The sequence below is a fragment of the Musca vetustissima genome, unplaced genomic scaffold, assembly GCF_032173495.1.
Source record: "Musca vetustissima isolate MV318-11 ecotype Yass unplaced genomic scaffold, APGP_CSIRO_Mvet_v1 utg9154, whole genome shotgun sequence".
Classification (NCBI taxonomy): domain Eukaryota; kingdom Metazoa; phylum Arthropoda; class Insecta; order Diptera; family Muscidae; genus Musca; species Musca vetustissima.
In genome coordinates, this window is record NW_026888488.1 from 56,218 (window position 1) to 81,911 (window position 25,694).

At 35.6% G+C, this 25,694-nt stretch overlaps 4 protein-coding genes across 4 annotated transcripts; 2 read left to right on the plus strand and 2 right to left on the minus strand.

Annotated features, from left to right (window-relative positions):
- Positions 1–349: 349 nt before the first annotated feature.
- On the minus strand, positions 350–1,500 carry LOC133336342 (uncharacterized). Its single transcript, XM_061544635.1, has 3 exons — positions 1,045–1,500; positions 713–972; positions 350–655 (listed from the first exon to the last, which is right to left on the minus strand). Coding segments are annotated over exons 1-3 (567 nt in total). The 5' UTR covers positions 1,046–1,500.
- Positions 1,501–2,088: 588 nt separating this feature from the next.
- Positions 2,089–6,827, plus strand: LOC133336346 (general odorant-binding protein 19a-like). Its single transcript, XM_061544639.1, has 3 exons — positions 2,089–2,166; positions 6,402–6,569; positions 6,630–6,827. Exons 1-3 carry the CDS (start codon positions 2,089–2,091, stop codon positions 6,825–6,827), a joined length of 444 nt encoding a protein of 147 aa, XP_061400623.1.
- Positions 6,828–13,343: 6,516 nt separating this feature from the next.
- On the minus strand, positions 13,344–14,050 carry LOC133336347 (uncharacterized). The gene is made up of 4 exons (XM_061544640.1): positions 13,953–14,050; positions 13,773–13,861; positions 13,485–13,618; positions 13,344–13,428 (listed from the first exon to the last, which is right to left on the minus strand). Exons 1-4 carry the CDS (start codon positions 14,020–14,022, stop codon positions 13,344–13,346), a joined length of 378 nt encoding a protein of 125 aa, XP_061400624.1. The 5' UTR covers positions 14,023–14,050.
- Positions 14,051–21,798: 7,748 nt separating this feature from the next.
- On the plus strand, positions 21,799–22,494 carry LOC133336343 (uncharacterized). Its single transcript, XM_061544636.1, has 3 exons — positions 21,799–21,864; positions 21,932–22,213; positions 22,276–22,494. The coding sequence occupies exons 1-3, from the start codon at positions 21,799–21,801 to the stop codon at positions 22,486–22,488; spliced, it is 561 nt and encodes a 186-aa protein (XP_061400620.1). The 3' UTR covers positions 22,489–22,494.
- The last annotated feature ends 3,200 nt before the right edge of the window (positions 22,495–25,694 follow it).

The following is a 25,694-nucleotide window of genomic DNA, read 5'->3' on the forward strand; positions in this document are numbered from 1 at the left end:
TATCCTGATTTTATTTTCATTCACTAATATTGTGTTTCTACTATCAATTCGCCATGTCTTGACAGGTAGTTTATATGCAATATGAACAATGCACTCAAAAAACTTAATCCAGGCGTGTAAACTAGATATACCGTTCCTATAAAGTATTTTAATAGGTCTACATAGCCTTGAAGATGAGTGCCTGTCGTTCTGCCACAAGACATTTTCGTTTGTATCATCTAAAATACGCAAGGGCACAAATGAAGAAACGAACATAAATTCATCTGTTGCGTCTTCGTTTCGAAATTTTTGTTTATAGAGGCTATGACCACTGCTGCCATCAAATCCCCATTTACATTCTAAAGTTATATTATTTTTTCTTAGCTTCTGCTATAGCATAATACGATGGGAAACAATTTTTATGTATAGCATTTACAGCATTTCTCATCATGTTATACTGTCTAACTGATAAATCCATATCCACGTAGAGCGCCAATGCTTTTTCCACTGAAATAATGTCCGTTTCCTTTACATTCGAAAATCTTTTTGCAGCTGTTGTTTTGATGTCCGCCGAAGTAGATGCAACAAGTTCACCTACACGTCGCCTTTTTGTTCTACATGAACTTTCCTCAAAGTTAATGCGTGGTCGACCTCTTGATGTAGACTTATCAGGTTCCTAAATATTTAAAAGTTTTTAAATAATTGGTTTAATAAAAATAATCTTCAAATGTACCGAATCAAATTTAAACGTATCCATAAGAAACCAATCTTTTAAGACCATTTCTACTTTATCCCTCTTTCGATAGTATTTTTTCCACGTAGAAGACAATTTGTAGCAAATATTTTTAACCTTTATGTGTTCTTCGCCCGTCATTTTCCTTCCAATTCGATCCTCAATAAATTCTTTAAGTTTTGCCAGAACATGTGACATACTTTGATCCTTTACTTCTAACCATTCCAAAAATATGTCACAGTTTTTTAAAGAGGTGGTCACTAAAAAAAGCAAATAACTCTTAGGACCGCAGGTTTCCGCAGCTAATTTTTTTATAGGTTAAAAATACATACTTTTCACAACTAAAATCAACAAAAATGTAGACTAAACTTTTTTAACCTTTTTTTTTCTACTCCACTAATTTCAAGATTTGCTTTACAAAATAGATGAACTAAGTACAACAGGTGTTTGTAACTGTAAACACCATATGATCACTATTTACACCCAAACAAATGTGAAGCCAAGTTTTTGACATCCCAAGTAACTAAAATAAACACTTTTTTATAACCGTTACTTTTAATATTCAAATTTTTGAACATATGAAAAAAGTGTCAATTTTCCGAAAAAAATAGAAAAATGCCGATTGCCAAAAACTATCAGATTTGAACCCTCGTACAGGCTAAACTACTTGACGTATCACTACCAAAATTCATATTATTCCTAACTGGAATGTTTTCTATCAATTCTCATCAATAAATTTGTGCTCCTATGTACTTGGTTTTTACCATTTTTGGCCGAGGTCGTGACACTGTGCGCTCCAATTACAACCCGCTGTTTCAACATGTCCTGTGTATCAAATACCCCAGATTCTACTTTACCTCTACCAACTATTCTAATTTGTGTAGATTTATGAAATGTTTCTCCTTACAACCTATTGTAACTCATTCTTACGTGCATCCATTTAAATAAACATACATACAATACAATATATATCCGAAATGGTCTAGAGGTTAGATTTATACCTTAAAATTATTTTAATTTTTTATTTTGTCTTATATTTTGTGTGAGTGTGTGTGTCTTGGTCTCGGCTACGTATAACATGTCAACGACATCTTGTCGTTCTCTACAACTTTTTTTTTATTACTTAATGACATACATTCACCCATATCTGATTGTAGGGCCAGCCAGACAGATTAATATTTGTTGTATGGCAAACATACAATCAAACACTCACTGTATGTATGTGCGTCTGATTGTATGTTTAAAATATATTAAATGATTTGCATATAAAGCTATTGTTTCACGATTGATTTCATCTAATAACTTTTGAAACTTCTTACGAATCATATCGTAAACCATTGTCGTGTCTTTCGGTGATTTTAAATCAATATTGAAATATGATTTCGAAAATGAATATTGTTTTTGCAATTTGTGCTGTGGTGTGTTTGTGTTATGTCGAAGATGTCCTTGGTGGTGTAAGTGATAAATGTGATGATAACAATATCCTGTTAAGGATAGATTGAATCAAAAAAATAATATGAGTAGAGTGTTTTTTTCTTGTAAAAACGATATAAATAAATATGTACAAGAACATACATATTCATATTCTAAAGTGAAATATGTGTGACATTGGAATCATCCTTCAAACAATACCGAACTTGGTATATCCTCCATTGCTATTTATGGATTTGCATGGAAGTTTTTAATCCCACTTGGAACTAGGGAATGATGCTGGAAAGTGTGACAAAACGTTCAGATATAGTTGAGAAGTGGACCTATAGCAACATTTTCTCAAAGGAGAATATGTAACTTTGTATGGTTGAGAATTCTCCTTACATTTTTAAAATTAACTTAAAGTGTAGTCAATTTGTTTGTTAAACGTATTTAAAATGCCCTAAATACAGATCGTTATAATGTACATTTGTATGCGGGCTATACGAAAACGGGGACCTAAAATGAGACCTATATTGAAAAAATTTCTGCGAGGTAGTATTTTATACTCTGAAAAAAAAACCAATGCTTATAATGTTTAAACTTGATGGGGCTTCATATATTGGGTCTGTCAAAACTTGTATTAATACTGAATTGTTTATACTTAAAGAAATCGAAGTTAAGTAATCGAAGTTTGGACCGTCTAAAATGAGACGGAAAATTCACAATAATTTTTTTCGGAAATATGTTTTTCTATCTTCAAAAGATCGGAATGCCATAAATGTATCCCCTAACATTCGGTATTTTGGGGAGTTTGGGTAGGTTATGTTGAAAAGATGTGTGGTTTATACCACCACATGAGGACATACACTTAAGCCTGTAAGTGGCCTGTTGGGCGCTCTATAGAAGAAAGAAATTTCAAAGTAGTCATCTTAGTAGTCCTAATCTTCTAGAAATTATTTTTTGTTTGTGAAGTCCTTAAGTTTCTTCTATTCGCATCCCTTAAGGTCGGCTATTTCACGAAAGCTGTCACTTCCTAAGAATTGGTTCGGAAGCTTGACAAGTCTGAGCAGTGGCACTCGAAGTGTTCTAACATTCTGCTGTCTTCTCCACACGCTCTACACTAGTTCTTTCCCTCGCATACAATCTTGTGCACAGATTGTTATGTCCTGTTAGAATATGTCCTGCTTGGCATTAATTTTTGCTTATCTACTTTTGGGTCTCCCCCCACCATTATTGGTATTTTTTCCAGCCCCCCTCACTATTCCCAATAATTTTGTGGGTTTTCGTTGCCCATGATCTTAGTTCTGGGCGTGTTGCACTGAAAGGTTTGGCATTATTTACATCTATTGTACGTTTGTCGGTGGCACTTATGGCGAGTATATTTGCTATCCTATTATTCTTATGTTCCTCGGTACTCATATGATTCTTTACAGTTTTGGATTAAACTGTTTTAGAGGTTATAGTTTTAATGGTTATCGTACTATCTGTCATCATATTGTTATATTCTGACCATAGTTGCCAAAATATCAGTTCAGACACTACGTTATCGCCTGAACCTCCGCCTGTAGGATTCTATTCTATTGTAATAGCCGTAGTCGAAGTAATGTTTGTTCAATGAAAAATCCCATTCCCGACTTCCCAACTAGCTGGGAGCCATCTGTGTGACAACAGTATCCATGGGAGGCATGTTTGCTAGTGTTCCGCTATACAATGAGCCCCTCTCTGTTGTCAAAGTTTCACATATTGAGACTACTCTTATGTCAGTTCTTAATTCAGGTATTCGGTCGGAACCAAAGCTAATGATTGAGGTTCCAATTTTGGCTTGTACTATATTTTGATGCGGTCTATTGTGTTCGGTTTTGATCCACTCGTTCACAGTATTAAGTCTGAAAGCTGCGACGGCCGCTTCATATTTTATTTGTGTCAATTGGATATATATATATATATATATATCTATATCCATTTGACACCCAAAGCTCTTTGGTGTTGTCCTCATTGCCCCACATATACCTACCTGGACTTTCTGTATCGATTTTATACTTAATTTATTGTCCATTGCTATCCACTAGACTACCGAGGCGTATGTTAGAATTGGTCTAATAACGCTCTAATAAACCCAGTGTATCATCTTTGCATTGAAGCCCCATTTAGAGACTACCGGTCTTCTGTAGAAAGACCAGCATCTGTGGGTCGACCCGTTCCTGTATGAGATCTTTCCATTTAAGTTTTATGTCTAGGATGACCTCCAGGTATTTATCACTTTGTTTTCAAAGATTGGTTCTTTATACAGTCCTATTTTTGTCTTCCTAGTGAAGAGACATATTTTTGCCTTGGCCGGATTTTAGTTAAGGCCCCTTGTCCTCGCCCAATTATAGGCGATGTTTAACGCCGTTTCAGTCTTCTTATATAACAAGTTGGTATTCTTTCCCCTCAGAAGTATTATAACATCGTCTGCATAACAGATGGATTCAAATCCCTCTACGTTTGAGGTCTTGAAGAGACTGTTGATAGCGGTAACCCACAACAGCGGTGATAAAATTCCATCCTTCGTAGTTCCTTGTCCTACTTTGTCACTGATATGTATGTCTCGTAGGCTACAGTTTATCCATTTATTCCTTAGCATGTTGTTATACTGGTTAACTGGTCTGAATGCTCTGAATGACGCGAAGGTCTTCAATACATTACGCACGATTTGTCAATCATTCTTATGTTTCTCGTACCTTCACCCCTTAGTGCCGTTGTTTCATCAGATGTCGATGTGTTCGGTGGGAAATGAACTTTCATAAGGAGTCTTATTGTTTCTTCTGTTGTCTCTATTCTGTTTCCCGTGTTTTCGGTGAGTGGGTTTTGATAGAAACATCTCTATTTTTTGAGAAGTCATCTACACTACATATTTACCTGCCTACAGACAATTTTCCAGGAGTTGCATTTTGCGGTTCTTGTCGTTTTGTTATATTCTTTCCTCTTAGTGTGGAAGTTGCATTTTGCGGTTCTTGTCGTTATATTATTTGTTATATTCTTTCCTCTTACGCAGTCGAGCACAAAATACGACATTTAAATTTTTCGATTTTTGTCACTTACCAAAAGGTAGATTTTTAGATTTTCGATTTCGGCCTTTGACTAAAATGTTGACTTTTTGATCATTCGATTTTGTCAAACCTGTTCAAAATCGTCTTTCGAATTTCACCGACTAATTAAAAATTTTGTAGTATATGTAATTATTGGGTAATTTTGGCTTTCTGATAATAAACAAAACATTTGCGAAGAAACTCGAAAATCGATTCTGCGGTTTCCTCAAAGATCAAATCGTTTATATTTCTGCCTATATCATCTGTGTTTAGGGTTTCATAGTTGGGCTATCCTAACTTCTCTTTTATCAGTCTCCCGAATTTTACCCAGTCAGTCTTAGGCTTGTTTCGGATGAATATTGTTTTTGGCTGTGGCCGTGAAATTTTTAACCAAATATATTTATGTCAGGTCAGAAAAAGAGTACTCTTGTGAGACTCTCCATTATTGAACCTCGTCTATTAAGTTTTCTGACCATATAGTTATGTCTAATACTTCATCTTAGGTTCTATTAACGACGGTCGGTTTATTGGCTATGTTAGGTGTTATTAGATCGTAAGTACTGTCAAAATACCTAATTGTGAATGGACTTCCATTTTAAACACGTAAACAAAATGCACATTTTTGACATATGTCTCGAGAAAAACAGGTGATTTCGCTAGCTGGGTGATCCTATTAATATATATTATATTAATAAAATGTAAGAGGGCTTGGCCTCTTTTGATAGTAGTTTGGTAGTACTACTCCACGCTATGTGGTTTGAGACCTGTTCTTGTCGGGAATCTGTATTTGCATAAAATTATTGGTATTATTATTGTGGTTTAGTCCAGAGACCTTGTTTTTTTACCGTCCAATTGCCTTTAACTATTCTTTCCATCAGAGCCAGTATAGCCTTCTCACTCCGATGGAGGTTTACCTGGATAACTTCTGTCACTTGTCCCCCAGTAAACGGTCGTCTTTAGAGTTGATTATCTTCTTCTCGGTTCTATCCCTTTTGTTGCTAGGTGTTTCTTCCTTTAACCGAATTGGCTCTAATTGCTTCAAAAAAATATTGTATTTATGGTCAATAAGTTAATTAAAGAACTAGTTATCCAAAATGTGTTGTATTTGCCATTTAATTACGTTATAGACAATTTTTAATTCTTCTATCACGAAAAGAACTAAAATTTTACCATGAACCGAAATAAGAAGATTAATTTTTTCCTCACAGGCAACTGAGGAACAGATGTGGGCCGCCGGAGGTCTGATGCGTGATGTGTGCTTGCCGAAATTTCCCAAAGTGACCAAAGAAATTGCTGATGGTATTCGAGCTGGTAATTTGCCCAATGATAAGGATGCTAAGTGTTACGTTAATTGTATCTTGGAAATGATGCAAACGGTAGGAACCCAAAAAAAAATTTTTTTGTATGATTACATTCTAATATTTTATATAAAACAGATGAAAAAAGGTAAATTCCTTTATGAAGCCTCTTTGAAACAAGTGGAAATCCTCATGCCCGATCATTACAAGGAAGAATACAGGGCCGGTTTGGCCAAGTGTAAAGATGCAGCTGTGGGCGTAAAGAACAATTGTGAAGCAGCCTACACAATCTTCACCTGTTTGCGTGCTGAAATTACTAAATTTGTATTCCCTTAAGTACAAAGAATGAGTAAATATTAATCATGTATGCAAATCCCCATTGGCCATAAATATATAATTAGAATTTATTTAAATTTCATTTAAAAAAGAATTGACATGACATGACGCTAAGACAATTAACCAAACTATAAATTTAATAATTTATTCAAATTTAGCGTGAAGAGAGTCATTAGGCCACTATATAATTATTATAATATTCACCTATTCGAAATATTAGTTACTTGCCTACTATTTATTGTATATCATCGATATTTAAGTGCGTGTCTAATATAATTTAAATAAAAACAAATAACTTAAAATTATCCAAACACATATAAAACGAATTTTGATAGTTTTTCGTTGTCGCAAATGTGACTTCGAAATTGTAATTTAACAGATGAATTAGCAGGAGATTACGACGGATATAGTTTTTTTTTTTTTAAATAATGAATATGTATTTTGGAATACGACAGAGTTTGTGATTTGCGTCAAGAAAAAGGGAAGTAGTTTTTAAATGCTTAGATTAATGGGGAATGTAAATTATTTTCATAACGTATGTAGTCAACATTAATACCTCTTGAATTGCTGATACTTCGCGCACGTCAATGTTATCCCACCTACGTTTTAAAGCTAATTTCGGTTGGAAACTATAGTCTTCTTTTATACCCTCCACCATAATGTGGAAGATATATTAGTTTATATGCTAGGGTAAATAACAATAACTTCCGAAGGAATATTTTGTCTGCCATCATATAACGACACCCCTAAATTTGCTGTATTTTATGGACTGTAATTTTATAATTTGAGTTATCATATTAATATCTGTCCACTTTTAGGTGTAGACCCCTCATAACCGTTCCCCGAAATTGTCGATATTTAAGTATTTGGATACGTTTCTCAATTTTATATTTTTGGTTCCCAGTGGATAGTTAATATACCTACCAATAGTGACCAATGTCGTCAAATCGCTTTAAGGTACAGTCTCCAAATAATACCCTTTTTGCAAACCCTTTTTTATGGCTAATGAACGTTGCTACCATAAAAATGTGCCTCGTCGAAATATCAATTTTAGACCCATGGTTTCTTTCGGCCAAATCAGTTTCATAAAATTGAAAGTCTATTTACAAAAGTCGAAAATGGGAAAATGGTCAACATTCTGCTGCATTTTATAATGTAATGTAACGGATTACCTCCCTCAGAAATTGCCAACAAATTTTAAATCCAATATCAAGCAAATGGAATGTGCGGTTTGATCCAAACCGGGCCGTTGTAACAAGCTTTAGCCTTTATCGAGTCTCAAGGTTGGACCCATCGGCATATACCTTCTAGTACATTCCTCACAAAATGACAATAATTTAAAAATTTGTAAATCCAACATAAAGGGAATGGAATATCCGATTTCTAACCTTGATAAATTCCAAAGATGTGATCCATCAATCCGCGAAACGAATGGAATATCTTCTTTTGTAATATTATTCGAAGGGTGAATCTTTTATAGTGTTAACCTAGCTGATCTTAACGTGTATCCTAACCATAGGTTTATGCAACGGCCACGCAGGCATACCTCCATCGGAGTGAATATACACTTTGGGTTAATACAGATACCTTGGATTGTTAAAAACAACGTCTCTGGGTTAATCCACATACACTACCAAATGTCTTATGCAAACCAAGGTTCCCGTCCAAGAACCTATGTGATATGCCACAAAAACTTTTCTCTCCTCCCCAGAGTTGTCAACATCCTTCTCTGACCATAAACATAGTAAACACAACCTCTGGACATTTTTTTGTTAACATATGACGTCTCAGAAAAAACCCACACTCAAAACGAAAACATGGTAGATGTAGAGGGTGGAAACAGAATAGAGACAGAAGAAGAAACAGTAAGACTTCTCGAGAAAGCTCATTTCCATCGAACACATCGTCATCTGATGAAATAATAGTTCTAGATGAGGAAAAATATGTGGAACCTAAGATTGATAGACAAATGGTGCATTAAAGACCTTCGCATCATTCAGAACAGCTGATTCAGTCAACGCCTTCCCCACTACAAACGGGGCGGATTATATAACACCATATTTATCAGAACTCTTTAACACATGTTTACTTTTTTCGTACACTCTGAAAGCCTGGCAGGATGCTAGGATAGACTTCATACCAAAGCTCGCCAAAGCAAACTACGCAACACCAAAATACTATCTGCCAATAAGCATATATTCTTTCTTGCGCAAAATATGAAACGATCAGTCGAGATCATGATAAATAGCATGGTACAAATTACACGTGTGCATAAAGGGAAGATCAGTGGAACCGGTTTGCACGTGGTGGTGCACGACATTGAAAGCACATTCGAGAAGAAAATGTTTACTTTAGCAGTATGCATTGGTATCGAGGGAGCTTTCAATAGTATCGGCACTGAAACACTTATTCAATCCTTAGAGGCCTTTCGAGTTGTAGCCAACAAGACATACATATCAGGGACAAAGTAGGACAAGGAACACCGCAGGGGGATTTTTATCACTGTGGATTACCACTATCACAGTCTCTTAAGGACCTTACCAGGGGAGGACTTTAAACCCGTCTGCTGATGACGTTATAATGATTTCTGAGGAGAACGAATCCTAACTGATTATGTAGGAAGACTGTATTGAACGAGGCCGAGGGACCTTAATGGCGAAAATGTGACTCTTTACTAGAAAGACAAAATAGGACAGTATGAAGTACCCATCTTTCAAAACAATGTGGTAACCATGTCATATATTGTTAAATATACTGCGGTCGTCCTAGACAGAAAACTTAAATAGAAAGACAACCTACCGGAACGGATAGACGAAGCCCTCATATGCTATAAGAAATAAGAGTAGTCACAACATGTGAAACAGGGACTCGTGGGATAGCAGAACACTGGCAAACATACCTTGGTAACTGTTGCTAAACAGATGGCTCCCAGCTAGCAGTGAGCTCGGGAATGGGATCTGATCACAATACGATCCTACAGGCGAAGGTTCAGTCTATAACGGAGTATCTGAACTGGTTTAGTGCAAACTCTGGTCAGGATATCTATATTAATAAAAGAGTAAAGTGATTGACTGACTGATTAAACGATTCATCAACGCCCAGACGAAACGGCCGAAGCTAGAATCTTGAAATTTTGAGTGAGGGTCACTCTTGGTCCAAATGTGACAGATAAAACTGGTTTTTTGGAAATTCGTACTAGAACTGTACGAAAAGTACTAAAAAGTACTAAATGTGATACCATTTGTATTTGGCGAACCGGTGGAGCTAGAACTCTAAAATTTGGGTTGGTAGTCCTTGATGGAGTACATATATTTGGTACATATATCCTACATGTACCAAAGGGTTTTTGGAAATTCGAGCTATAACTATTCGAAAAGTACGAAAATGTACTAAATTTGGTACAATTTCGTAGCATGTGAACGGATAGCGCTAAAAACTTGAAATTTGGATTGTGAATTAAGCTTGAGAAGTAGGCTCAATTTAGGAAGATGGTTTTGAAAGCGTGTGCTCATGTGTACGAAAAGTACTATATGGTACTATATTTGATGCAAATTTATGTTGGAGGTACAAATCGAGCTGTAATCCTGAAATTTGAAATTAACATTACCGTCGGAGTGTAGGAATGGGATATGTACGTAGTTTTGGAAATTGTTTACTGATGTGTACGAAAAGTACTAAATCGTACTATAATTGGTACAACTTGGATTTGGATGAACCGATAGAGCGGAAACAATGAAATTTGGAGTCAGAATCACTGTAGGGGTGTAGGATTGGGGTCAGGATTCAGTTAGTTAATGCAATTTATATTCATGGGTTCTAAATTTGGTACAATATGAATTATAGGCGAACCAATAGAGCTGGAATCATGAAATTTGGAGTCATGATCACTGTTGAGGTGTAAGATCGAGATATGTAGGAATTTTTAAAAAAAATTACTAATGTGTACTAAATTTGGTACAATTTGAATTGTGGGTGAACCGATAGAGTTGGAATCCTGAAACTTGGATTTAGGAACACTGTGGGGGTGTAAAAATAGGGTATGTAGGATGTTTTGTAAATTGGTACTACTGTGTACTAAATTTCGAACAATTTGAATGTAGGCGAACTGATAGAATTGGAATCCTAAACCTTGGATTTAGGGTCACTGTGAGAGTGTAGGATTGGGGTATGTAGGAAGTTTTGGAAATTGGTACACCTGTGTACTAAATTTGGTATAATTTGAGTTGTGGGTGGACAGATAGAGTTGGAATCCTGAATCTTGGATTTAGGATCACTGTGGGGGTGAAGGTTTGTGGAGTGTAGGAAGTTTTGGAAGTTCGTACTACTGTGTACTAAATTTGGTACAGCTTGAATTGTGGGTGATATAGTTGGAATCCTGAAACTTGGATTTGGGATCACTGTGGGGGTGTAGGATTGGGGTATGTAGGAAGTTTTGGAAATTGGTATTACTGTGTATTAAATTTGGTACAATGTAAATTGTGGGTGAACCGATAGAGTTGGAATCCTGAAACTTGGATTTAGGATCACTGTGAGGGTGTAGGATCGCTAACGAAGTTAGACAGTAAACAAGCCATAAAAACTATAACCTCTGAAATAGTTAAATCGAAACTGAATGTATAAAAACTATAAATAATTTCTCGGGACATGGTCTCGCACGAATCATATGGGTACCGAGTCATTCCTATATGACTCGGGATAGCAAATATACTCGCCAGAAGTACAACCTACCGACCTACAAAATTCTTTGGAATAACGAGGGAATTGGGAAAAACGCAAAAATTTTATGGGGAGACACAAATGAGGATCAGACAAAGCAAATCTACACACTTAACAAAAATGGAGTATGGCTGGAAATGTTTTCAAAGTATAACTGCATTATAGAGCCGTATTTATTTTTTGAAAAAAATATTTTTTTTTTTGTTTTTAAAGGTTTTATTTCAGTTACGTCCTTTTGACATGATATTTTTTGAAACAAAAGGACGTAACTACAACACAATTATAGTACAACAAAATGACTAATTGATTGAGACTAAAATTTGTACAGCGTACCAAATTGAGTCTAGAGTGACGTGTATTAAGTTTTGTTAAAATCGGTTCAGTTCTTCCGTACTGAATTGGGTCTAGAATGATGTGTGGTAAGTTTCCTGAAAATCGGCTCAGATTTAGATATATATTTTCGTCTCAATTAATGTAAATAGTGTACCAAAGTCCCAATATATCAGCCTATTTTGTTAAAATACGTGGCAGAACTTCTCAAAATATAGATCTTTGGTATGTACCTTATATAGGGGCACCCCTAAAAAGTGGACAAATATTGATCATTTTAGCAGGAAGATCTTCCACTCAGTGGGGAAAAAAAATTTGGTTAAAAAAATGAAAAAAAAAAATCTTAAAATAACGAAATTTCGTGAAAATCGGCTCAAATTTAGATATAGCTCCCAAATATATATTCATCCGATTTTAGGAAAATAGTGCACCAAATTCCCCATATATCCTTCGATTTGCATAGCATACTGAATTGTGGCTGGAATGATGTGTATTAAGTTCCATGAAAATCGGTTCAGATTTAGATATATATCTCATATATATTTACGTTCGTTTTTGCATGAAAATTGTAATAGCGTACTGAATTGTGTTTAGATTGATGTGTGGTAAGTTTAGGATCGGTTCAGATTTCTATGTGGCTCTCACATTCGTCCGATTTTACATATATGGCGCTCCAAACTCCTAATGTTTGTCCGAAGCTTTGAACAATGTATCAAATTGAGACTTTAAGGACGTTATTGCGTTTTGTTGAAATTGGTGCAAATGCAGCCTTAGCTTCCATATGTATTTCGAACAGTGCAGCGTACCGAATAGCGTATATAAATTTTGCTATAAAACGTTTTCCATAAATTTGTCCCATGGTACGCAGACGACTCTAAATCTACCCGAATGAAATTAAATTTATCATAGGTTGTAGAAAGACATACGTATGTTCCATCGAGGGAACATTGACATGGAAATGTAAGGATACATATGCGCAATATAACCAAAGTAGTGAAGGGTATCATATAGTCGGCCGAGTCCGACTTTACTACTTTCCTTACTGGTTTTTTGTGTGAACAAGTAGCTTTATTAAACGAACAATAATCAAACAAAAAGCCAATTTAGAATTTTTCTGTAGTTATGACCGTTTGTATTTATGATGACGATATGAATTTTCCACCCTCCATACCATGTACTGCATTTTGTGTCCCAGTGTAAATAACAAAATATGTTTTCTAATTGTAACCACACCATTTCTAAGTACATTTATTTTGTAAAAAATTATTGGAATATTATGTCATATATGCGTAAGATGCATAACGTACTTATTTGTATATATTGTTACATTATTTGTAAAGGTACCGTATGATAAATCTGCTTTAATAAATTTATAATATTTTTTAATATGATTAGGACATAAAATCAAAGCTTAAACCATGTAGACAGTATTCGAGATCAATATCATTAGGTAATCTGGTTAGACGTCATTTATTTTCCTGCTTGAGGAATTTTGTAGTTACGTTGTCGCAACTCCCGCAAAATACACATACCATGAGCGTGGGCATTTTCACATCTGAAATAATGTGCCATTAGATCTATACTTCATATTTGAAAGCAGCTGCTACTTACTTTTCTGCCACGGCCTCATTTTCTCCATTGCAGATTTTAATAATCTCTTCCAAGTCCTCTTTGCCATCGGAATACATCATAGAAAGCATATCGACGGCTTTGTCTTCATTCATTGTAGTGGAGCCCTCGCTTAGCTTTTGTGGAAATATAGAAATATTGGTTGCATAAAAAAATAAATGAAAATTAAGTAGTTTAATGATGGAATTTATTAACATACATTCATTTTTTAAATCAGAAAATTCTCTTCATGAATTTATATTGCACTTTAAAATATTTAAACATATTTACCAATTCGAATTCCCGCATTAAACAATGTCTAAAACATTTCGAATTCTGATGTGGATTTTCGTCGTTCTTGATCAATTGTCTAATGTGTTCTGCAATTAAATAAAGATTTTCAAAATATTATCATCATTATGGTAATTGGAAAAAATAGTTACAATGTTATAAATATATTTATTTACGTACCTCGTTCGGGTTTTGGATCACAATTTTCGCCAAAGGGCTCTAGAGCGTCAATTAATTCATCAGACGTCATACCAATGTCGTCGTCATCATCATCGGCCTGTAAATAGAGTTATGGTTTGTATTTTTATCAGTGTGGAAATTAAAGTAAAAAATAAATTTTATAAAAATTTCGATTTCGGTGAAATCATAATAATTTTTCAAAATTTGGCAACAGTCGCCATATAAAATTAAAGTCTATTAAGTAGTGGATTCGCACAGAAATGGCTTCATTTGCGCATAATTTACAAGAAATTTGAGAATGTTTTTATACCCTCCACTATAAGGGATTTTCCGGTAGCAATTTTGGTTTAGGTTAGGTTGAGAAGAGGGGTAGTTTGCACCACCACATGTCCAATATTAGGACATACACTTAAGCCTGTACGTGGCCCGTTGTGGGCTCTAGAGAAGGAAGAAAGTTAGAAGAAGTCATTTCTGGATCGGATTGTCCTAAACGTCTAGGAATCCTTTTTTTTGGGGAAGTCCTTCATTTTTTTAATTCACATCCACATAGGTCGGCTATTTCACGAAAGGTGTCAATTCCTAAGAATCGGGTTCGGAAGCTTGAAAAGGATGGGCAATGACACAGGAAATGTTCTAACGCTTCGCTGTCTTCTCCACACCTCTACACCAGTTGCTTCCCTGGCAACCACTCTTGTGTAAATTGTTGTTGTTGTACCAACAAAATACATGATATGGATTATGGATTGTGTGGTTCAACTTGAATCGGTTGTGTCCATTCAACTTGAATTGGTTGTGCCCATAGTGAATTCGACTTTGCTGGGCAGTTGAAGAGGTGCAAGGTGTCGTGTGGTCCTAGTCCACATGCAGGACATGTGTTAGGTATCGAGTCGTCTATTCTTGCCCAATAAGAATTGTGGCGGTTGCACCTTCCTGATTTTATACTATTCGTGTTTGTCGGGGCAGCTACTTCTACTCTGCTGCGATGGATGGGGGGTGGTCTCCTATTATGTTATATCACTCGATATTGCTCTACTGCCTGAGCGACTGCATCTGTATGTATACCATTCAGACCTGCAGTTCTCACGGAATCATTCTGGTAAGTCCGGATATTCTTCCACTGCGTATCACTTACATTCGCTTGATAAGAGGTCAACAAGATTTCTTTGTCAGCGCCTCAAGTGCTGCCGGCTAACGGCTTGAGAACCATGTTACTACTTCTCAGCTTATCGCATAAAGCAGTGACTTCCGCAGATGACTTCAAAATGCTGTCAAACGTAAATCAGAAATCAGCTATGTAGAAGTTTAACCTCAAACATATGTCAACAATAATGGGACCCGATGCCATGATCGTACAATTATCCGCATACATTACGGTATATATGCCGTACGGTGGTAGTGAAATATCAGAAAGGTAGAGGTTAAACAGTTCCAGAAATATTACCCCTTCTTGGGAACTCTCTACGGGGTTTAGACTTCCTATTTCTGAATTCCACATACGACTGGCGTCCACAAATATAGTGGATTCTCCAACATTTCAAACACGGTCGGAAACTAGCCTTTTCTATATATTCGAACAGCTTGGCATGGTTGACGGTATCGAATGCCTTCGATAGTTCAAATGCCGCCATAACTGTTCGGTTGTACGGCCTGTTATGGTTAAGTCCTATGCTAATATGCGTAGAAGTGATGTGTAATGCTGTGCATCTTATGGAATCAATACTGATGTCGGGCTTCTGGAAAACTGCTTCTCAATGATGGGAGGCGTAGCGTTCAAAATGTCTTTGCTACTGGCGACAGGAATGAAATCGGCCTGTACGATTCACCCCTTCTGGCATCCTTGCCATGCTTCAGTAGCGGGACCATCCCGTCTATTTTCCAGGCTACAGGTACTATGTGATTGGATAACGACAAGTTCAGGGCTGATGTTAAATACTCAACTCCGGGTTCATCCAGCTACTTAAACATTATCATGCATATTCCGTCCCAGCCCATCGTTTTGGATGGCTTAGCGTTTTGACGACATTTGCAACGTCCTCCTTCGTAAATTGCGGCTCGGAATAAGTGGGACCGCAGGCTGTTATGTCCTGTGAGAATACCGGTCAGTCTGCAGATTTCCCTTCTGTTTAGTGTTAAGATTTGCTTTGCCTTATACTCATTTCGATCTCCCTATAAAATGTCTGTGTTTTTCCAGTCCCCCCACTATTCCAAAGAATTTTGTGGGTTTCCGTGGCCCATGATCTTAGTTCTAGACGCTTTGGACCAAAAATGTATAGCATTATTTATATCTATTGTAGGTATGTCAATTGCACTTCTGGCGAGTATATTTGTTATCTCGTTTCCTATGTGACTCTGTACCAATGTGATTCGTACGAGACCATGTCGTGAGAAATTATTTATGATTTGTATACATTCTAACCCAGTTTTTTTTGCCTGTTTACTATTATTTTCATTATATCCTGACCAGAGTTTGCACAAAAACATTTCAGACACTCCGTTATAGCTCGAACCTCCGCCTGTAGGATCGTCTTATAATCTGGAAGGCAAAGTGAAATTTCTGCTTTAAAACGGCATTTACATTAGAGCTTTTTGTCGGGTTAACCTACTCTATGAGGATTTATGTATACAAGGGAATTGACAATTGAAAACCACTGGGCTAACGAAATCCGGAACAATGTAAACGTACTATTAGTACTTCAACAGTTTTTGTTACCCACGAGACTACCGAAGCGTATGTTAGAATTGGCCTAATGACGCTCTTATAGATCTAGTGTAACATCTTTGGACTAAAACCCCATTTAAAGCCTACGCCTGTTCTGTAGAAGGACCAGCATCTGTGAACATTACCTGCCCGTTCCCGTTTGTGACCTTTCAATTTAAGTTTTCTGTCTAGGATGACCCCCATAGATTTAACTTTATTTGATATAGTTAGCACTTTGTTTGTGACCGTGTTATCTGAAGGTATTACATCAAATTCTATGTTTCCGATATACATAATTCATATTATACAATTAAAATATATATAGCACGACAACGGTACATTTATATTTGTCACTGTTTCTTATTTTTTATATTTTTTGTACTCGTATTTTCTATTCCACTCTCAACATTTATATTTACTTACATATACGATGGCAATTAGACTAAGACAAACTAAAAATGTTTTGAAAAAATACATTTTTCACACTTTTTTGTGAAAAAGTGTTAATTGCTAAAAAAATATAAACACTACACCTTGTGTAGCGTTTTTTCACTTATTGATACGTTGAACAATGTCACTAAAAATTGAACTAATTTGCAATGAGATGCTGTCCTTATTTATATTCATACGTTTTGAAATAATAATAATAATCATGCCAGAAAAATAAAAAAAATGTTAAATTTTTATCAGATGATGGACAACATGTTTCCGATTATTATTACAACGGATATTTAGACATGTCATTTATACACATATGTACACATACATATACGGTGAACGATTTTAATCGAAAATAAATAAATGGGGATATGTCTGTTGTGTTATTAAATGGATTAGTTGGATATATTAATTTGATAAAAAAAAAATTAGATTAAAAATGTTGCTGCTAATACAGTTACATTTAATTTAATAAATATATAGTACTTCGCCGAAAACCCGTAGTTGTCTGATATAGGAAATTTTGTAAAAGTTATGATCAAAACTTCAAACTTTTCAAGTAAAATGTAAGCCGGGCGAACTCTTAATAACCTTCACAGGTGCTTTCAGGAGACAACGAAATACTAAACTACAGACGCTTAGTTTGTGCTAGAACCTTGAAAATACCGAAAATATTTAATTTTTGGTAGTTACATTTTACACCCAATGAGAATCCAATCCAATTTGACTAAGGAACTTGCCCATACTCCCCAAAAAAACGTTATATGTGGACTACACCGAAATTGAGTCGTTTAATAAACATCATAAAAATACGTTAATAAATATTAATAAATACAATTTTTTGGAGGTTTTGCTAACGGAATGACATTGACCACTCACCTTTTCTTAATATACAGTAAAATTAGACATTGGGCGCTCGTCTACTTTTGATTGTTTGTGGATTTTCTCCGACGACTTCAGGTAAACAAATTGTGGTGTGCCAGCTGAAATTAACGTCTCCATGTTATTTCGCCGAAGAACGATGCAACCATTTGTTTCGAAGACTTTCTTTTCGAACAACTTTGGTTATATTTGTCTCGTCTTGTTCCGTGCTCGTACACAAAGATCTATGATTTGTCACCAATCCTCAATAGCCTTTTTTAACCGATTATCAAATCGTGCGGGATGCAACTCCGCTTTCGTGATTGCTAGTGTAAGAAATGTCAAAGGATCCCTATATTTCACATTACATCACATGACCATCATGCATTACCGCCGCACACAGGCATTAATGTTCTGTGACAAAAGGACTTCCATAATATCAAATTAGACGACCATTGGTGAGAAAATCAAAAGAAACAGGTAACGAAGCACTGTTAGGTAGTGACCACACCATATTGTCTGGGTAGTACTAATACCAACAAAAGAGGCCAGGCCCTCATAGATTTCATCAATACTAAAGATCTAATAACGATTAAAATAGGCAATAAACCAGGGATAGCCAACAATACATATGCAAACTGCTATGATTGTGTTGGACACACGCATAGATCGGTTGGGAGACTAATTTTCGCTCTCTCGGTACAGATCGTATATGTTAAAGCATTGCAAAGCAAACGACATGTTCGATGTCGAGAGTAATGTTGAGTTCGAACACAGAACTGTGTTTGTACTGGTACTCCCCAAAGCGCTTACGGGCGCCTGTTTGGTGAACGTTGCAATAAACCAACCTTCGTTAATAGAATTAAAGAGGTGGTATTAGACCAGGGATGCACGCCCTTGCACTCTAGCGGTCAGCTCAACTCACACGGATTCTTACGCTCATTTGTTTAGTCGTTGTTGAGACTTCAACAAGCAAACAAGTCTATGGTGGTGCGCATCATATTGCGGCTACACTTAAGCGCCCCACACACGTCAAACATGTACGTTTGATCGGTGTGAAGCTGATAGACCACAAATGAATCGACAAAACTTTGGTTTTTAAAAAATTAAGATGGTCCGCGATAGTGACGACGCAAAAAAGACCGATCAATTTTATTTATTTTAATTTAATTCACACCGATGGAAAGCACATGTTTAACGTGTGTGGCCCGCTTTAACTTTGTGTGCTAGTCTCACACATACATTTACAAATTGCCATCCTCTCACCGTGTGCATCACTGTATTAGACCAACGGTCGGCGTTTCGGCGCACATGTGCACTCATGTGCGCCCGTGGGCGCTTTGAGAGAGTACCAATACAATCATAGTTTTGTGTTCGAAATCAACATTTTCTCGACATCGAACATGTCGTATGCTTTGCAATGCTTTAAAATCAGGCAGGCTCGGCCGTAACTGAGTGTCGATGGTTAAATACGCAATCTCCTTTATCTCTTTCCTTTAGTCGTTTTTAATTGTGATTTCTCAGTTACGCTCTTCCACACTTACGCTCAATTTTGTTATGCCAACCACTGATTAAAATATACGATCTGTACCGAGAGAGCGAAAATTGCTCTCACAAGGGATCCAACACAAACATAGCAGTTTGCATATGTATTGTCGACGAACCCTGTATTAGACCTAACTATATGTTCACAGACCACGTCTTTCCCCCTTTATTACAAAATGAGGCGGTATATATTCACCAAATTTAGCAGAACTCTTTAACGCATGTTTGCGTTTTGCGTACAATCCGAAAGCTTGGCAGAAAGCTAGAGTAGTCCTCATATCAAAGTGCGACAAGGCAAACTACCCAACACCAAAATCCTGTTTAGTTTAGCAGTGTGCATTGATATCGAGTGAGCTTTCAATAATGTCGGCACTGAAACGCTTCCTAAATCCTTACAGACCTTTCGAGTTGACCAGACAGCCATAGCTTAGGTCTGCATCATGCTTAGGAATAGATGGATGAACTGTAGACTACAAGACATAAATATCAGGGAGAAGGGACACCGCAGGAGGGATTTTATCACCACTGATGTCGGGGCTTTTTGAACCCGTGTGTTATGCAGACGAGATTAAAATACTTCTGAGGAGAAAAAATCTTAACTTGTTGTTTAGGAAGCCTGAAACGGTGTTAAACATCGCCTTTAATTGGGCGAGGCCAAGGGACCTTAATGTAAATCCGACGAAGACGGAAATATGTCTGTTCACTAGACTAAGATAATAATATTTTTTATGACAGATAGTAAACAAGCCATAAAAACAATAACCTCTAAAACAGTCAAATCCAAAACTATATTAGAATGTATAAAAACCATACATAATTTCTCACGGCATGGTATCGTGCGAATCATATGGGTACCGAGTTACATAAAAATAAAAGGAAACGAGATAGCAAATATACTCCCCACAAGTGCAATCGACCGACATACAATGGATGCAAACCTTTTAGTGCAACGCGACTAAAACTAATGTCATGGACAACGAAAACCTACACAATTCTTTGGAATAGTGAGGGGACTGAGACAACACAAAAATGTTATGGAGAGACCCAAATGAGGATGAGACAAAGCGAATCTTAATCCTAAAAAAAAGGAAATCAGTAGACTGACCAATATTTGATGTGAGGGAAGCTGCTCGTATAGAGCGTGTGGAGAAGACAGCGAAGACGTTAGACTATTTCCTTTGCCACTGCTCAGTCTTTTTAAGTTTCAGAACCAAATTTTAGAAAATAAAGGAAGAATTGCTAGACGTTAAGGACAAACCCATATATGACTTCTTTTAACTTTATTCCTTCTTAAGAGCGCAGAACAGGCCTCTTACAGGCTTAAGTGTATATCCTAATATTGGATATGTGGTGGTGTAAGCCGCTCTTCTTTTCAACATAACCCTGGGTGCAGAGTATAAAAAATGATCTACTAAAAAGAACCAAGGATCCTCTTGACCTTTTTGTACAAGTTTTCATTAAAGAGGTCTTTTATAAAAAAAACGCCGTGTAACAAGATTTTGGAGGGTAGAAAATTCCTTATGGGGATGAAAGTCTTTGGCTAGTATCTTAAGAATACAGAAGGAAACATTCGTCATAGGTCAAGTATTTGAGTAGTGAATTTTTGGCTGGTATCTCTTAAGATCAAGAAGAAAAACCTTTATATCATTGTTTGAGGCTATTGCACGTTATTTTCAATATGACATTCCTTCATTCAAATCGGATAAGGAAGATTTTTTAAACATATCTTACTTCTATCTTCCAAAAGACGAGTTAATAGGATTTAAGTTAGGGTACACAACGACAATAATCGATATTCGTATGTTGACCAATTTCACATATCCTTAAGGGGAAACAAATACGAGGACTCAAGCCTGACCTCTCAACTTATAAAGGAATATTAGAGACAAACTTGATTTTGGGCGCCGTTCTCCTTTATTCTTTTACAATAAAATAAACCAACTAACATGCCAAGCCTGAAGTCGAAGTATGTGTTCTCCCCCTTTTTCCATTTCTATTTTGTTGCATAATGTAATAAAACACAAAGAATTTTCTTAATTATGGAAGTACCAAAATTAAACATGAGGCGGAATTTTTGCTTTTTGTCTTTACCTTCTTTGGTCACATTGAACTTAACAAAGGTAATTCCATAACCTTGAAGCAAACGAAAGTTGCAACAGCAAATAAAAAAATAAAACTACCGCATCAGCACAAAATCGTAGAAAATCGGTGTATAAATAGGTTGATCAGTCATTTGTTAAGCCATTGCAGTCACATCACAGTCTAATCAACTTTCGACAACTTGCATTTAGCATTTCAGACAACATGAAATTATCTGTGACGGTGATTTTCTTTGTTTTGGCCTACATTAACTTGGCCAATTGCAAAAGTGTAAGTAAAGTGCTAAGAACTTCAAAATTGTATATTGATGTTTTTCTTATACTCGATGCGGCGACAGATTAAAAACTACTATGCCAATAGCGTGAGTGAATATAAGGGACGAAAACCCTTGGCCAGTCCCTTGGCTAATGGCATACACGATAGCACCTATACCCGTTCAAAACGCCAGATTCCCCAGGAAATACAAGATTTGCAAGATCTTCTAGTCAACACCAAAAAGGAATGTGCCAAGGAATTGGGCTTTAATCCATCCATTAATGACAAGTCCCTGTTGTACGAAGACAATCCCACGCCACAGGAAAAATGTTTGATGGCTTGCATTCTTAAGAAAGTTAAATTGGTAGGCTATTTCAAAATTCCCAAATTCCCATTTAATAAAACTTTCCAACGATTTCCTTTTAGATGGACAAAACCAACAGATTGTCGGTAGATGGCATTGCAAACATTGCCGCCAGTGTCTCGCAGAATAATCAATTGGTTGTGTCTGTGGCCGTAGCTACAGCCAATAACTGCAACAATTTAATTCGATCCAATCATCCTTGCGAGGCTGCTGCCCAAATTAACAAATGCATTGGCGGTGCCTTGAAGGCTAATAAATTGAAATTGTTCTATTAAATGTACGCTATTGAATATTAGATTTTTGTATTTTTTTACTTTTCATATGTAAATTTTGGCGTACATACATACTACTTTGCTTCAATTTTCACATAATATTTATACACACTTTTTATACATTTTTAAATAAATATACTTATATCGAACATAAATGTTTACTGATTTTTACTGTTAATGAATTGTGTGCTCTAGGGAAGATATAATGTGGCAGGTTGGAGATAGACAGGAATATATAAAACATACATAGAAGCGAGTGTGAAAAGAGCGAATATCGGATACATACTCTAAACATATTTGTATATATAAAGTTTTATTGCAATTCGTACTATAGCCCAAAAAGGATTGGAAATTATTTTCGTTTTATAAAATCTATCTATCTTCTATATATGTATATAAAAATGAAATGCTGTTCGTTAGTCTCGCTAAAACTCGAGAACGACTCGGATTGAGAAGTATATTGAGTTCTGATTCTATCGAGTATCGAGTTTTGATTCTAAGATCCATGCCCTAGATTATTTTGGTTGATGATAATAGTAATAGGAACATGTTGTCCTTAAAGTGTCTAATGTTAATATGCCACGGGAAATTCGTAATCGTTTGTCAATAGCTGTGAAATTATAAACTCAACACCTCACATATATTCGATACCAAACATGTGAATTACAGAGAAAACTACTATCGATAATTTTTGGTAAAGAGGTTTTGATCATCCAAAATATAATATTACAGCCACTTTTGTTGAAACACTGATTGATCGTTATATGGGAGCAATATTGATCATTTTTAGTAGGTTTCATTCTATGAAATAAAATAACCAAACGTCTAACATCTGCTGTCTTTAATCTGTCCTAAATTTCGACTAGCTCGTTCGACGTTATTCACCTCAGAAGTATATGTGTTCTATTGGTCTGTCGGGATCTAGTAAATATGCTAAAATTGGAGGACAATACTTCAAAATCCACATAACAGTCAATCAGAAGTAGGCATTCCTGTTTACCATTTTTACAAATTATCATAATCGCAATTTTCAATTCTCTCATATAATTTATAAAATTTGAGCAACACTGAGTTCGAAAAATGTTCGGGTTTTATTTGCTAAAAATCTTGGTAAGCAGTCCCTGACAAGGTGCTCAATCTTCATTGCAAGCTTTGGTTGTTAGTCGTGTTGTCATATAGGGGAGACTGGGGCACCTTCGGCATCGGGGCACCTTCGGCATTCGCGTTTTCGATATGAAGCTCTCACCGTACATAACTAGTTTCGATATATAGGTATCGAGTATCGAAATAAATAACTGACACAAAGTTTGAAATTTCTAGCTAATAAGCTTTTTTAGATAAATGGGTTTTTGTATTTTTATAAATGTTTCTGTAATATTTCAATTTCATTTCGTAAGTATTTCGTGTATAAAACATTTGAAATTTTTAAGACAATATTATATAAAAGTTGTTAACTAAATATAATGTTTTTACAAAACTGATCGAAAAAAATGAAAAAAAAAAAACTATAAAAAGTACATTCGGGGTACATTCGGCATCTTAAAGTGGGGCACATTCGGCCATATACAGATAGTGCAATATTATTTCCTTAAAATGTTTTTGAGTTTGGCTTTAAAAATAATCCTTTAATATGGTTCGAAATTACATATATAAGACTAAACGTGCTTGTATTAACGAAAATGCGATAGAAAACCCCTATTTCTGATGGTGTGTGCGACTTTGAGATTTCAACGTCCGCCGCTAGAAAATATAGCCCTAAAATTCAAACATTGTGTCGCGTATTAAAACCAAATAGTGCCTTTAGAGGATCAGAATTTCAACCAGACTGAAAGCGATGACAATTACCCGGCTATAACTATGGTGCCGAATGTGCCCCATCAAATGCCGAAGCTACCCCGGGTTGGGGCACATTCGGCGAATTTGACTATTTTTACAAAACTGTAAAATTTTTTAACTAATACTATTTTTTATATCTTTTTGGTACTATTTTTTATAATTAAGTGTCAGAGGACAATAATCAGCCATAAAGTTGTTATATATGTTGAATAAGTCCTGAAATATAGAGCTCTAAAAAAAAGTGCCGAAGGTGCCCCAGTCTCCCCTACATATGTTATAGATGTTCATAGCAATTTTGTAATTGCTAACAACATTACAAAGCTTTTGCTTTGCTTGGCAAAGTTTTTTGTAATGTCGTGCTATTTGTTGCAGTTGTTCTTGATAAAAACATATGCCTCGTATAAAGCGAATAATAAAACCGGCGTGTAATTCTGAAACCCTCCACAAACCATAGGCTGAAGGATATATATTTGTCGGCAATATAGACTAACACTTTTTTTCTTATTTTAATATGTTTTTCATCATGAAATCGATCACTTAAAGGTTTAATATGACACATTTATACGTTACTAACATGGTACAATAATACAAGGTAGGGCAGCTTGAGGTGAATAACAAAAAAGCAACTATGCACGAGTGGCCTCTTCTGCCAAAAATAAAATAAATATACGCAACAAGTGTTTGTATTTATTTGACATTTTTTCAACACAAAACTAAAAACGCGAAAAATGAATGAAAGGTTATGATTTCTTCCCAAAATTCAGTAGGGAATAGCATCAATTGTTTGTTTCATCCATAACAAAGTAATTACTTCCAGACGAACGTGTTAAAAACATAATTTTCATTTCTATTAAATTCGAATATATTTCAATTTATTTTGAATTTATTTGACATAGTATTCAAAACAATACACACACACATACACAAAATATGTATTTTGATTTGATGGAACAAGCCACCTTGAGAAAAAAAATGTAATCAGTTGGTAGCTGTGCCAAAATATGCCAATCGACATACACATCATTTTTGGCCTGTTCCCGTACTGCAAGAATCTACTAGATTTGACTATTTTCTTCGATAACATAAAGGAAAATTCGTTATCGTAGTAAAAAATAGTAGATTCTTGCCATTTATGGAATTTATTTTTAAATTTTATTGGAAATTGATAAATGAGTTACAAATTAAAAATGGTTGTCATTATCAAATTCTCAAATGCGACTACCTTGAATAAATATTCATGATACCTATACTGAAATGTGTTTCAAATTTCATATATAAATATATTTTTGAAAATTTAAATGTTAAATGTTTAATTGCCAAATTTACCGTTTTTGACAATTTATTTTGTAAGGAACGTAAAAACAAATGGATCG